Genomic DNA, 12,224 nt, shown 5'->3' with positions numbered 1-12,224 from the left:
TTTTATTTTATTTTTTTTTTTATTTTGTCACCTTCTGTCCTTTGGCAATAGTATGTCTAATTTAAATGATCTCCTTTCAAATGATCTCTAAAGTTCTTGTGTCCTTGGGCAAGACACTTTACCTGAGTTGCCTACTGATGGTGGTGCCAGTACATGGCAGCCCTGCCTCTATCAGTGTGCCCCAGGGCAGCTGTGGCTACAGTGTAGCTTACCACCATCAGTGTGTGAATGAGTGAATGGCTGTGGTGTAAAGCGCTTTGGGGTCCCCATGGGCCTTGATAAAGCATTAAATAAGATCAGTTCATTTACCATTTAAAAAATATATTTTCTACTCAGTTTTGTTTTTATTTACCAGGCAGTTTGTGCACCAGCTTCACTGTTCCCTCTCTTTTTCAGTGGTGGGAGAAGCTAAAGACATAGACTGGTACGCTCCCAGTGGTGAAAAAATCCTTCCAACCAGGCCGAACATTTCAGTGAGCCGCAGCGACGAAACGACGTCCATTCTAACCATTTACCACGCCAACATAGACAATGCTGGCATCTACAAATGCGTGGCAAGAGACGGGGACAAGGAGGCTCAATCCACGGTTCAAGTGACGATCTTTCGTGAGTGTTGTGTTTTACGCCGTCAGTTCTTTTCCATGAAAGTATTTTTAATGCTTGTCCATCACTATCGCTGCAGAAACTCTGCCGAGCCACTCAGAYGCCACGAGAGCTCTAAGCATAACAGAAAGACAACTCAAGTGCTTCTCATGAGAAAGGCTTCAGCATTTAAAACTAAATTAAAAAGCACTGGACAGGAATGAAAAAGAAGGACTCCAGTTGATATTTTCTAAAAAAAAATAATAATGTGTAAATCTTGTGAAGGATTTTTCATAAGCTCTCAAACTACATGYTGACACCCCTGACAGATGTTCAAAAACCCCACCTCATTTTGGTCCTTTGGACAATATTTATATTCCATTTTCAGCCTAGTTTTGCATGGAAATCATTGTTTTGTTATATTTGGTGTATGCTGATTGTTTAGGCAGTTTATACACATTTGAATGATTTTTTTCACTGTTCTCTACAGAAAAGATCACTTTCCAGAAAGCACCCAGTTCGCAGGAATTCAACGAGGGGGACAATGCTGACATAGTGTGCGATGTCGTCAGTTCTCCACCGCCAACCATTTTTTGGAAGCACAAGGGCTCCAGAATCCAAGCGTCCAAAGATGGTGAGCAGATTTAAAAAAAAAAAGAGAGAAAAACCAAACCACTGTGCTCGAGCTGCTTTCTCACCTCCGATCCACCATGCAGTCAATCCACTTGACTCCCTGAGCAGTCCCCTCACCTTCCTGCCCGTGCCGTCTGCCAGTTTGTGCTTTCCAATCAATTTTCTTCACTATTTCCGAATCTCCCACTCCCCTTCCCTGTTATCTACGAACAAAGCCAAGCATTTACTGCAGGAGGTTGTTTCAGACCTYTTAGATGCCACATGCGCTTGGAAACAGTATTTTTAGGCTTGTAGCTGGAGGTTACCGTCAGTTGAAAGGATCTCTGAGGGTAGAATGAAATTTAATTTGCACAGATAGAAGAAGGATTGTGGTGAAAAAAAGTGGAGAAAGTGGAGGAAGAAAGAAAAGCAAACACTGTAATTTTTTTCTGTCAACGTTAACAAAAGGGAGAATTGCAACGAAGACCTATGAAGTTTTGCAGGTTAGCTAACTTAACAACAGGTTACTTTGTATTTTCCCAGGAGTGGAGCGTCTACATGTTCGGCAGTCAACAACTGGGTAAAACTCGTTGCTCTCTGTAGGATTGCCAGGTTTGCTGCCAGAATCTGTGATTTTCAATGGCGCTCTCGACTGAAAAAGCACTCCTGTTAGTATATGAAGTACGCTCGCCACCTTTAGACTTGAAAGGAGGTTCAGAGAAGTTTGCCGCTCGCTCCTTTAGACATAAAGAAGGCTGTAATTAGCTTTGATTTGCAGCAGTTACCATTGATTCCACCATTCACTCATAATAAGCAGAGCAAACCTGACTAAAAGGAAAAACAAGAAACGATCCATAGAAATTTTTCAAACCCTTCTGATGTTATAATCCCTTTATCAGCGCTGATGCTCGTGTTTTAAACAATTGTAGTTTTGCTGAAAAGAGMCGTGATGCTCTATTCAAGAGAAGAATGAACACTGCAGAAATAAATAGCCTTTCTGTGAAGCTTTTAAAACACTTGTTTATTCTTTTATTATTGTATTGTGTTTGACTGGTAACTGTGAACCTTTTCTCTTTTACACTTAGTCCTGCTGACAATGAGATAAAGAGAACCTAAGTGGAGTTTTTTTATATCATGTGTGAATAATTTGATGTGTCAACTCAATTTTACCCAAAGTTTGATGCTTTCATTTTAAAAACCCCCTTGGTTCAGAGTTCTGCGCTGGATTCAAACAAAAAAAAAATGTCCGTCACACAAGCGAATTGCTTTATTTTACATTTGAACTCAGTCTATTTTCACCTCGGCGTAACCCCTCCCCTGGTGACCACCGGAGAGCCTGGAGTCACCGCAATGCTGTGTAAGCCTGCTTTTATTGTTGGACTCTTCTCAAGGAATGTGTTTTTCTCTGGGAGGAAAAAAAGAAGTAATTGTAACCAACTTTGAAAACTGCTTGTGCAATTTTCCTCAAAGCAGTAGTTGACCTAACCATGAGGTCAAATGTTAACAAAAAAACTGGTCATTCATGTCAGCGAGATATAAATTAAGAGCTGAACTGAGTGCACATACTGTATGTGTGGAATGAGGATTACAGTATTTCCTGACAATATGCAGTTAAACATAATTAGAATGCAAAGCATGACAATTAAATRCCTCACTTAGGAGCCTCAAACATTATACTGCACTCAGTGAAATTATTTTTCCACAGCTATGGTAATAGTAGCTGAGGAGGGCTTGTCARTCCTCATAAATAATCTAAATCTAAAAATGTATATAAAATGTTTAATATTCTGAGCCAGCGCCCCTTCCAGCRTACAATGAGTTCTAACTTGTAGGTCACGTCATAAAGTAGAGAAAGACACTGACTTTATCAAATTAGTTTTCATTTCATTAAAACAAAAATTTCAGGAAAGTATAGCAAACAAAGCTCCAGCACTAAGGGTGGTAGACCCCCTACCAACCTCAAGACATGTCTTACATTTTATCCAGACTGCCAAGGGTGCAACCAATTAGGAAAACACAATGAAGCCCCAGCCTTAAACAAAGAATTTTAAACCACTGCTGCAAGGCTGGTGGGAATCCAGAAGGATGTAGCACCTGTGGAAGACTTCACAGTTCTTAAACCAGCCTTTGTAGCTCATTTTGGTCGGTGAAAAAAGAAATTTAGAYAAGCTCACCGATTCAGTTCCTGTCAGTCAACCTTAACTGTTGTGAATTCTGAACCCTGGATTTTAATGAACCTGAGAAACAACACCCGGTTCCAACGAGACAGCTCACTCTGTCAACACGTCATTTAATTATTGGTTAAATATTTTACCAAGCAAAATTATTAGTGTAAATACACACCTGTTTGTGTCAATCCAACTGCATGATAACTTAGTAATTACTTTTATTTAAACCCATCTGGAGTGAGCATTCCTTGGGTTCTGGTGTGAGTCTTTGCATCGAGCAGAGCAGTTCAGGTATCAGGAAGTGGTATACACATTTGATGGTAGTATGGAGTGGGATCAAAGCCTTGTCAGGGCATTGCTTTGGTCTGTCACAGGAAAGAAGCAGCTAACCTGAAAAGCAAAGYTTTTCGATTTACCAATTCATCTGTRTTGCAACATATGGGGTATGAGGTGTGGATCATAACCGAAGGAACATGATCCTTGGTACAGGTGGCTGAAATGAGCTCACTTCATAGTGCAGACAGGTCCAGCTTTTAGAAATAAGGTAAAGAGCTCTATAATACAGGGAAAGCTCAGGATATAGTAACTGCTCCTTGGGATCGAAAGGAGTCAATTGAGAGAGCTCTGGCATTCGATTAGGATGCATACCGAACGCCTCCCTGTGGAGGTTTTTCAGGGACATCATACTGGTGGGAGATCCTGTGGCAGACCCAGAACTTACTAAATGGATTATGTCCTCTTTGGGCTAGAAACACCCTGGGATTCTCCAGATAAAGCTGGAGTGTGTTGCTGAGAAGAGGGATGTCTGTGTTTCCTTCCTGGATTATTTCATTGATCGGATGGATGGATGAATGGATATATTGAATTTATATGAACTAAAATATATAAATGTATGTAATGGTTGTGCTTATGATCTCAATAATCTGAAACATTTGTAAATGCATGAGCCATGCTTTATGCTGTGGTTTCCTGTTTCTCTCTTAGTTCGATACAAGATCATGGAGAATGGCCATCTGCAGATCCGTGGCATTAAGAAGACTGATGAGGGCACGTACACGTGTGAGGCTCGTGTCATGGCCAGGGGAGAAATTGACTTCCGAACAATAAAGGTCGTCATTAATGGTGAGCAGCCGCATCGCCTTCCACACTCTGCCTGACCTGCCGTCTGCTGAATGACTGTTACTGTTCAAAACAGAGGGATACAATTAGGATGACTCTCAGAGACAGAAAATGGGGATTTCAAAGCCTAATAAGTGGTTCATAGTCCTTTGCACTAAAATGATCAGGTAGCTCATCTGTCCACTTGGCCTTTTTGTATTGTATCTGTTTATGTAGACCGTGATTACTGGAAAGCACAAAGAAATGCATTTGATTATGTGTGAACTTGCTGATCCCTCAGTGTGTGCGCACAACATATTTGTGTCCTCAACTGGTGCCTTTGGCTATTGGAAGGTTGCTATGGGCCAAATTCTTGGTTTAACTTGTCCAGTTTATTCCAAGTAACATTTGCTGTAAGAATTTTAAAAAAAGTTGAGAATAAGGCAGTTTAGGCAACAACTACACAACATTACCATGAAATCATAAAACATGTTTCTAAATAACCATGTTCACACAATCTGGGCAACACATAAGACATGCATGTGTGAAAGAGAGCTRACTGCTGGCTGCAAAAGAAAGCAGAAGGTAACCTAAGACTAGAATCATCAAAATATTACTAGAGATGAAAGCAGAGTATAAACAAACATTCCAGGAACTAATGAAAACTAACTTGTCATGAACCAAAAAATACAAGAGGGAATCGTGATCAATTATATATTTTGTTTAAAAAAGGCAGAACATTAAAAGTAGATTCTTATTTACAATGTGGGTCTGACAGTCAGGCCAGCACTGGATCAGGATCAGATAAAAAAAGTGAAGACTTGGCACCGTGATTACTGACCGGTGTGTGGGAAAGCAGAAATCAAGACTAAAACAACTTCAGACTGAGTATTAAAACAATACGACACATATGGCACCATGATCTCAGGAAACCATGAAAACCCTTTCAAAAACCTAACATAGTAACTGGAATAATGTTATAAAAATGAGACCAAAAAATTTAAAAAACAAAAAATACTGGCTTTTAAAAAAGAAAAAAATAAACCATGAAGAGAACATCTAATATAAATCAAACAACCTAAAACTATATATATATATATATATATATAGGACCTGGAACATTATCTTTCAACCATCAACTCCCCAGTTGCCAGCTGAGCTGAACCTTTTTTTTTCCTAACCTTAGAGCTTATTTAAACATATACTGTATTGTATGCAGGGGTCTCATTGTGCTTTTGTCAGAACTAGTTTCCTTTTAAGTAACACCAGAGGTTTAAGTGTCCTCGCTTATATGATCCGACTGATCCCACCGACTGAAAACTCACTGACAGATCGTCTGGATGGTTTTGGTGAAGAATTTTTGAGAAGCTTTTATTGCAATAAAAATGAATGTAGACTGTGTCAGTGTTACCCCCTCCTCCTCCCCGCTCTCTTCCAACCTTATGTTCWTATGATTAAAGTTTAGAACCAGCTAGTGAAGACAGCGTGAAGTAGTTTAACAAGATATTTGCATAAGCAGTGGATAAATTAAAAAAGTAACTACGTTTGCCAGATAGGAACTCATAATCTCAAATTAMTGGCACTTTCAATGCAGCACTAATTAAGTTAAAACAGTTTATTAGATTGTTGCCTTCAAGCTTTAAAGTATAGTTTTGTTTTGGTTTTGTTGTTAGTTTTTTTAGCGTAAGACTTGTTTTAATCTTTGTTTTAAACATTTATTGCATCAAATTTTTGGATAAAGATATGCCAAAGTCACCACAAGCATTACGGTTTGGTACAAAAAGAAACAAATCCCAAGAGTTTCTTTTTTAACGAACCATCATCCAGTAGCAGATAAAATGGGAAGCATCTAAGACAGCAGATCATACACTAAGGTAGGCCTTGTTAATGGTTGACTTCACTATAAAGTAGAAAAAAATCATCCTTTATTGTCCTGTTTCTTTAGTTAGAGTAATTCATACAGATCACATGTCACACAAAAACTTTGATAAGCCTCAGAACTGAAAGACCGTTTGCTAAAAAAAAAAAAAAGAAAAGAAAACTCAAATGGAGCCCTGCTCTAAACGTATTTGTGTGAACGCGGTGCGTTGAGCTGAGCGCAGCATGCCGCTGTGTGAGCAGTCCGAGGGCGGAGCACAGGACAACACCGTAACACATCAAATCAAAAGGAAACACACACCAACACAAGCTCCTGCATCCTCTGTGTCACACAGCTTGACACCCTGCTGCATCAGAAGGAAACGCACAAACACACACACACACAGAGTGATCACTCTGCAGTCTTCATTTGGTTGTTATTTTTATGATCCTCAGTGTGGCTCTCAGCATTCAAGCTGCCTCTGAAAAGTCAAGCTATTTCCTATATTTTCTGTCTCCCAGCAACCAGTGTTGAATTTAGGCACTGCTTATGCACATGCACCCCCCTCCCTGCCCCACTCTGTGTTTTTACCCCTGCAGCTTTTACCATTTTCCTATTTGAACAGGGCTGTTTCCTGACAGCAAATTAATGSGTTGGAATGCACCTATACTGTCACACCTCTAATGACACACTAAGGTGTTAATCTGAATTGTACTTCTCATATTTTTGTTTATTTTATTGTATTTTTTTTTACTTTTGTTTCAGTGCTGCCCACCATCCGAGCCAGAAAGTCTGAGGTCAACACTACGGCTGACRTTGGTGGATTTGCTTTATTGGCCTGTGATGCTGATGGCTTCCCTGAACCCACGGTTTCCTGGAAACGGTGCGTCAACTTCCTGTTTTGATGAGATTAAAGGATCAAATATAGGGATCGGATTACATTAGATCAGAAAGGGTGAAAGCTCAAGCCCAATAAATAGGTGTTTTCTTTAGTCTGCAAGTTGTAGATGAATTTAAAGTATWTCCTCACAGAGAAATGAGTTCCATCATTATGTTGGCGTCTTACATTGACTGGATGCACATGATGCTAAACAAAGAATCACGATCCTCTAATGTCCATTTTAAATGGCACAGTGTTGCGAAACAGATTATATTCAGTTTTCTGGTGAGGCCTGCTGCAGTCCCATTATGTTTCCGCAGTCAATCATGCTCAGTTTTAATTTCCAAGTTCATTTTTGGAAAGACATTTAGCATGGAATGATTGCCCTTTTCATTAAAACAAAATATAGATTTCTTATATCCAAGCTGAAACCACTGAGCAAAGGTGTGCCAGTTATGTAAAAAAACATGYACTTGCTAAATCAAACTACATTCATTTAACAAAAAAAATAAATGAATTAAAATAAAAAACAAGGTGCAGATTCCCTTTAGCCCATAACAGCGCCGATTACATCTGTTTACGACACCTTAGAGTTCCAACAATGTGCACAAACAGCCAGGAATCATCTCTTGTTGCAGGTGTTTGCTCTGTGCGCCGTCACATTTATGGTGCATCACTGATCACTTTGAAGAAGCACAGCAGCAGCCGGGCTGGGGAAAGGGAACCTTTGCATGAAGCGTTAGTTTGCAGAGATGAGGAGTAAATAAAATTACAGAGCTCGGGGTTTTGCTCACAGCTGTCCTCGGCGCAGCTAAGCTGATGTCTGATGGATCTAGAAAAGATCCTAAAAAGTTTAGGACAGAAAGGGGGATTGCTGAACAGAATAAGGGCTATTGCACAGCTTTAAAAGTACAAAAACAAAAACAAAAAAACAGATGTTAGGAATGAAAGAAAACCACAACCAAAACAATCTATAGAAGCTGTGAAATATCTACAGCCAAGTAAGTTAAGAAACCTATTAGTAGCCCACTGAAGTTGTTTCAAGACTTGTGATGTGAACTCCTGCTGTTTCCTTTTTTTTCTTCCCGCTGCTACAGTAACGACGTTGTCCTTGAAGCGGGTGACAAATACAACTTGAACGCGGATGGTTCTGAATTGATAATAAAGGATGTCAAGAAGGTGGATGAAGGAGATTACACTTGCATCGCCAAGAACAAGGCAGGAGAGAAAACAGAGGAAGTCAGCCTGAACGTGTTCAGTAAGRAAATGTCTTCATTTGTGTACATGCTTGTTTTAAGAAGAGGGTTTCTTTTTTTCTTCTTCTTCCTTCTGGCCTTTCTTGTCACACTCATTGACATTTGCTGCACATTCCTCTACAGCTTTTCCAGTTGCTAGATGTGGAAACACACAGAGAAGTGTTCAGCATGCTCTGTTGAAATGTAATTAGGATGCCTTTTAGGTTCCTGAAAAYGTACGGCATATCACAAAAGATTTTTCTCTGAGAAGAGCCATGTGGTAMTACACTTGTGGCTTGCCCTGAACAGATATATTTCCAGATATGGTTTGAATCATAACCGTCTAACAAGGTGCTGGGCATGTGGAAGCCCTTCGAAGTCTTCTTTTTCAATATTTGAATAAACCATATTATTTTTTTTCTAGTGATACCCAATATTACCTACTTGAACAACCAGACTGCCTTAGARTTTGACGAGGAGGTCACCCTGACCTGCGAGGCCTCAGGTGACCCCACACCTACCATTTCCTGGAAGTTTGGAAACAGGATTTTCACAGAAGGAGAGCAGGTAACGTTTAATCTGTRTCCCTGTGTGAAATAATCTTTTGTTGAATCGAAACTATGAAGAAGAAACAGTTAAAACAGAGGAGTGTTAGCAAAGTTCAAAATTACTCTGCAATAATATGAGTTGCCAAGTGTAAAATGAAATGCTAAAAAATCCAGTAGTGTCAGAAAATGTTAGCATCAGATAACCAGGATGATGTCATCATCCTGCGACAAACATCTGTGGCCGTTGCTAGCGTCATCTCATTTTGCAGTTACTTTTATCAGTCATCACTTTCCACAACACTCATCTTACCTTTTTTTTGTCATTCAAGCAAAATCTCCATTAGCCTACCAAATCATCACAGTATCATTGAATATCTTAATGGTTAAAGCCAGAGGAAGTAAATCTGCAAATAAACCCATTCTAGACATTTATGTGGTTAATACCAGCACATGTTAAATTTTCCAAACTTTACTTAGTATTAATTAAGGACTTTTTAAAAGCATATTTGGTGTAAGTGCTGTAAAAAGTGCCGATTTCACAGAAAAGTGCAAATGAGCTGAAAAATTGGGAAACTATTCTGTGTTGTTCCTCTAATTATCCTTCAGAACCAGATTGTTTCGGCTCACTTACGCTGCCCTGTGGAGTGCTACAAAAACCCACTTTAGACACAAGTGGTCTCCTCTTTTTTTAAAGATAAAAGTGATTCAAGTAATAAAAACTCAACACGAGGGTTATGTTGAATGTGCTTTTTTTGTGCGTTCTTATTTTTCTCCTGAAGCCTTGCTGGTGATAACACTGTTTCAAAGTGCAGCATGGTGAAAGTCTTAAGTAGTGAAAGCAATGGTTCACATCCTCATGGATTTTTTCTGGTTCACTGGTCACAGTGTTCTCAGCCTCCCAACTTTGTTTTCAGGCTCTTATCAGCTTATTAAAATTGTATAGTTTTGGGAGAGAAAAAACCATCTTAACATGATGTGAGCAGCAGAAGGATAAGTTGTTTAGAGAGGTAATTTTCTGCTGTGATTGCAGTAAACAGTATTAAGATAATTACCTTGCTGCCTCTAGCAGCTTTGTGGATTCTGAAACACAGGTTTGCTCCTCAGTTTATAAACAGCAAAATAATTAATAGACACTGCTTTTTTCTTAAGCTATAAAATATGAGTATTGTGGATTTTTGTCATGCCAAAGGTTCATAAAAGGCTTGCTGACAGACTTGCAGCTGACCATTTTACATTTGCTTCAGGGCAGCAGGAAAGCAACAAGAACTGATTAAAAAACCATTATTTTAACCTTGAATCAGTCTCTGAGGCCTCTGGCTTTGATTCTGGTTTTCAGAATCACAAAAAGAACCATTTTTTTTTCATCCTGCATCAAACAGTGCTTGTATAAAGGATGCTTCAGATGATGGAAGCTGTAAAGTGAGCTATTCTTATACAATAACTGCACTGAAAGCACCTGTCCTGTTCCGTCCCAAAGGACATGAAGAGACTCAGTTGAGAGATATTTAGGCCACACTGGCCTACTTTACTTCACGTGCTTCGTCAGCTGCCTCCGTGACATGGATGGTAACGTCGAGCTCACGTGTGGAGCAAATGTAACCGCAAATATATTACAGAGAAATATAATTATTTGACAAAACGTTGGAAGTTCTGTCGTTTTTCTAGACTAAATATGCTTTGAGTAAATTATTTCCACAAACACACCCAGGTCCACAAAATTTGAAGTTGCTAAAAACTGAAWATTTGGAAACTCAGCTCCAAACCAGAGTCTTTAGACGTGTCCACATTTAGGTGCATGGATAATCCACAGACTTGGCGTTAAAAATGCCCAGTTTTCCCTCATTAACTGTGCGATTCATCACTGCCAATGAGCGGCAGCAGTCACGGCCGGATTGCGAGTTTCTGAATGTTATCTTCCACCTGCACGGTGGAACTCGCCTTGCCCATCTCCATTCACAGTTGTCAACAAATGTCTTCCATTCACCGCCTGTCATCCCCACTTTATTCCCCTATCGGTCACTGTCAGAACAATTTCGATTTTATGTTGCTGCACTCTGAAAGCGTCCGTGATCATTTGATAATAGCACTCTAATTTTCTTTGGGTCGTCATTCATCATGGGTTTTCTGTTTGCTTCACTCTGTTGCCCATTTTCACTTTACGTTCCACCAGTCTGATAGTAGAGCACAGACATGTTCATTATGATGTGCAATGACAGAGCAGTAATTTAACTCAACTGCTGCTGCCTCGTTTCAATAAACCTGTTTTATTTAAGAAAAAAAGGCACACACGTGATGATACTGCCGTGCAATTTCAAAAAGATTTCAGCATGAAGTTGTTTGCCAAAGATTTAATGAATGAGCAGATCAAAACCCAGATCACAGAAAGTGCTGATAAGTAAGAAAAGTCTCCAAGTGCCAGCAGTGGTTCACCTATAATTAGTTTCCTTGCCTTGTTTTTCTCAGCRTGGCCAATTCATTATTACAGAACATTAATTAATAACCAGCTGAGAAGGCCTCATGCTGCGTCCAGAAAAATATTCTCTACTTTGGCATTTTGGTCAGCTCCATATTTCACTGATTTGCAGCAGAATAGCTAAGATATTTGACTTTAACAAAAAATCTTGGAAGCTAGTGATGCTGTAATTTCACTTGATTTTATTTCTTAAAGCTTCCCAATAAAGGGGTGATTTATTCTTGTCAGAATTAATCATGCTGATGGTAAAAACATCTTGGCAGGTAAATGCTTTGGCCTCATCTGATGTGAAAGTAAATGCATGCAATTTTCATCTACTTCAGGACTATTCAACTGGTGGCCCGCAAGCCACATCTGGCCCACGAATGACCAAAGTTAGGCCCGTCAATTGGTTCAATTATCTCTTAAGCTCAAACCCCCGGTTTTCTACTTTTAATATTATAACTTATTTTATTTGGATATTTTTTTGGTTTAAAAATGTGCAAGTCAGTGGGTTCTGTATGTTGTATTCATGAGTAATTGCAGCAAAATAACCTACATATTTCAAATGTGACAGACTTTGTAATACTTGGTTTATTTGCATAATGACTTTAATTGCTGGATGTTCGACCCCTGAGCTGTTGGCCTGCGGTAACTGTGGCCCCCGGAGCAATTTAGATGAGTGGCCCCAATCTAGTTGTACATTCTTGTTGTTCTTTTTCTTGATTATACACACACACACACACACACACACACACACACACACACACACACACACACACACACACACA

At 39.4% G+C, this 12,224-nt stretch overlaps 1 protein-coding gene across 13 annotated transcripts in view; it reads left to right on the top strand.

Annotated features, from left to right (window-relative positions):
• ncam1a (neural cell adhesion molecule 1a) overlaps nt 1-12,224 on the top strand; it is a 242,887-nt gene that overhangs the window by 179,949 nt on the left and 50,714 nt on the right. For all 13 annotated transcript variants that reach the window (XM_014003947.1, XM_014003950.1, XM_014003946.1 and 10 more), the window contains exons 3-8: nt 397-606; nt 1,073-1,216; nt 4,347-4,484; nt 7,084-7,201; nt 8,296-8,456; nt 8,858-9,000. In XM_014003947.1, coding sequence (XP_013859401.1) covers nt 397-606; nt 1,073-1,216; nt 4,347-4,484; nt 7,084-7,201; nt 8,296-8,456; nt 8,858-9,000 — 914 coding nt within the window. The remainder of the gene's footprint in view (nt 1-396; nt 607-1,072; nt 1,217-4,346; nt 4,485-7,083; nt 7,202-8,295; nt 8,457-8,857; nt 9,001-12,224) is intronic.

Source organism: Austrofundulus limnaeus, unplaced genomic scaffold, assembly GCF_001266775.1.
Source record: "Austrofundulus limnaeus strain Quisiro unplaced genomic scaffold, Austrofundulus_limnaeus-1.0 Scaffold21, whole genome shotgun sequence".
Taxonomy (NCBI): domain Eukaryota; kingdom Metazoa; phylum Chordata; class Actinopteri; order Cyprinodontiformes; family Rivulidae; genus Austrofundulus; species Austrofundulus limnaeus.
This window is presented reverse-complemented; position numbering and strand designations above follow the sequence as displayed.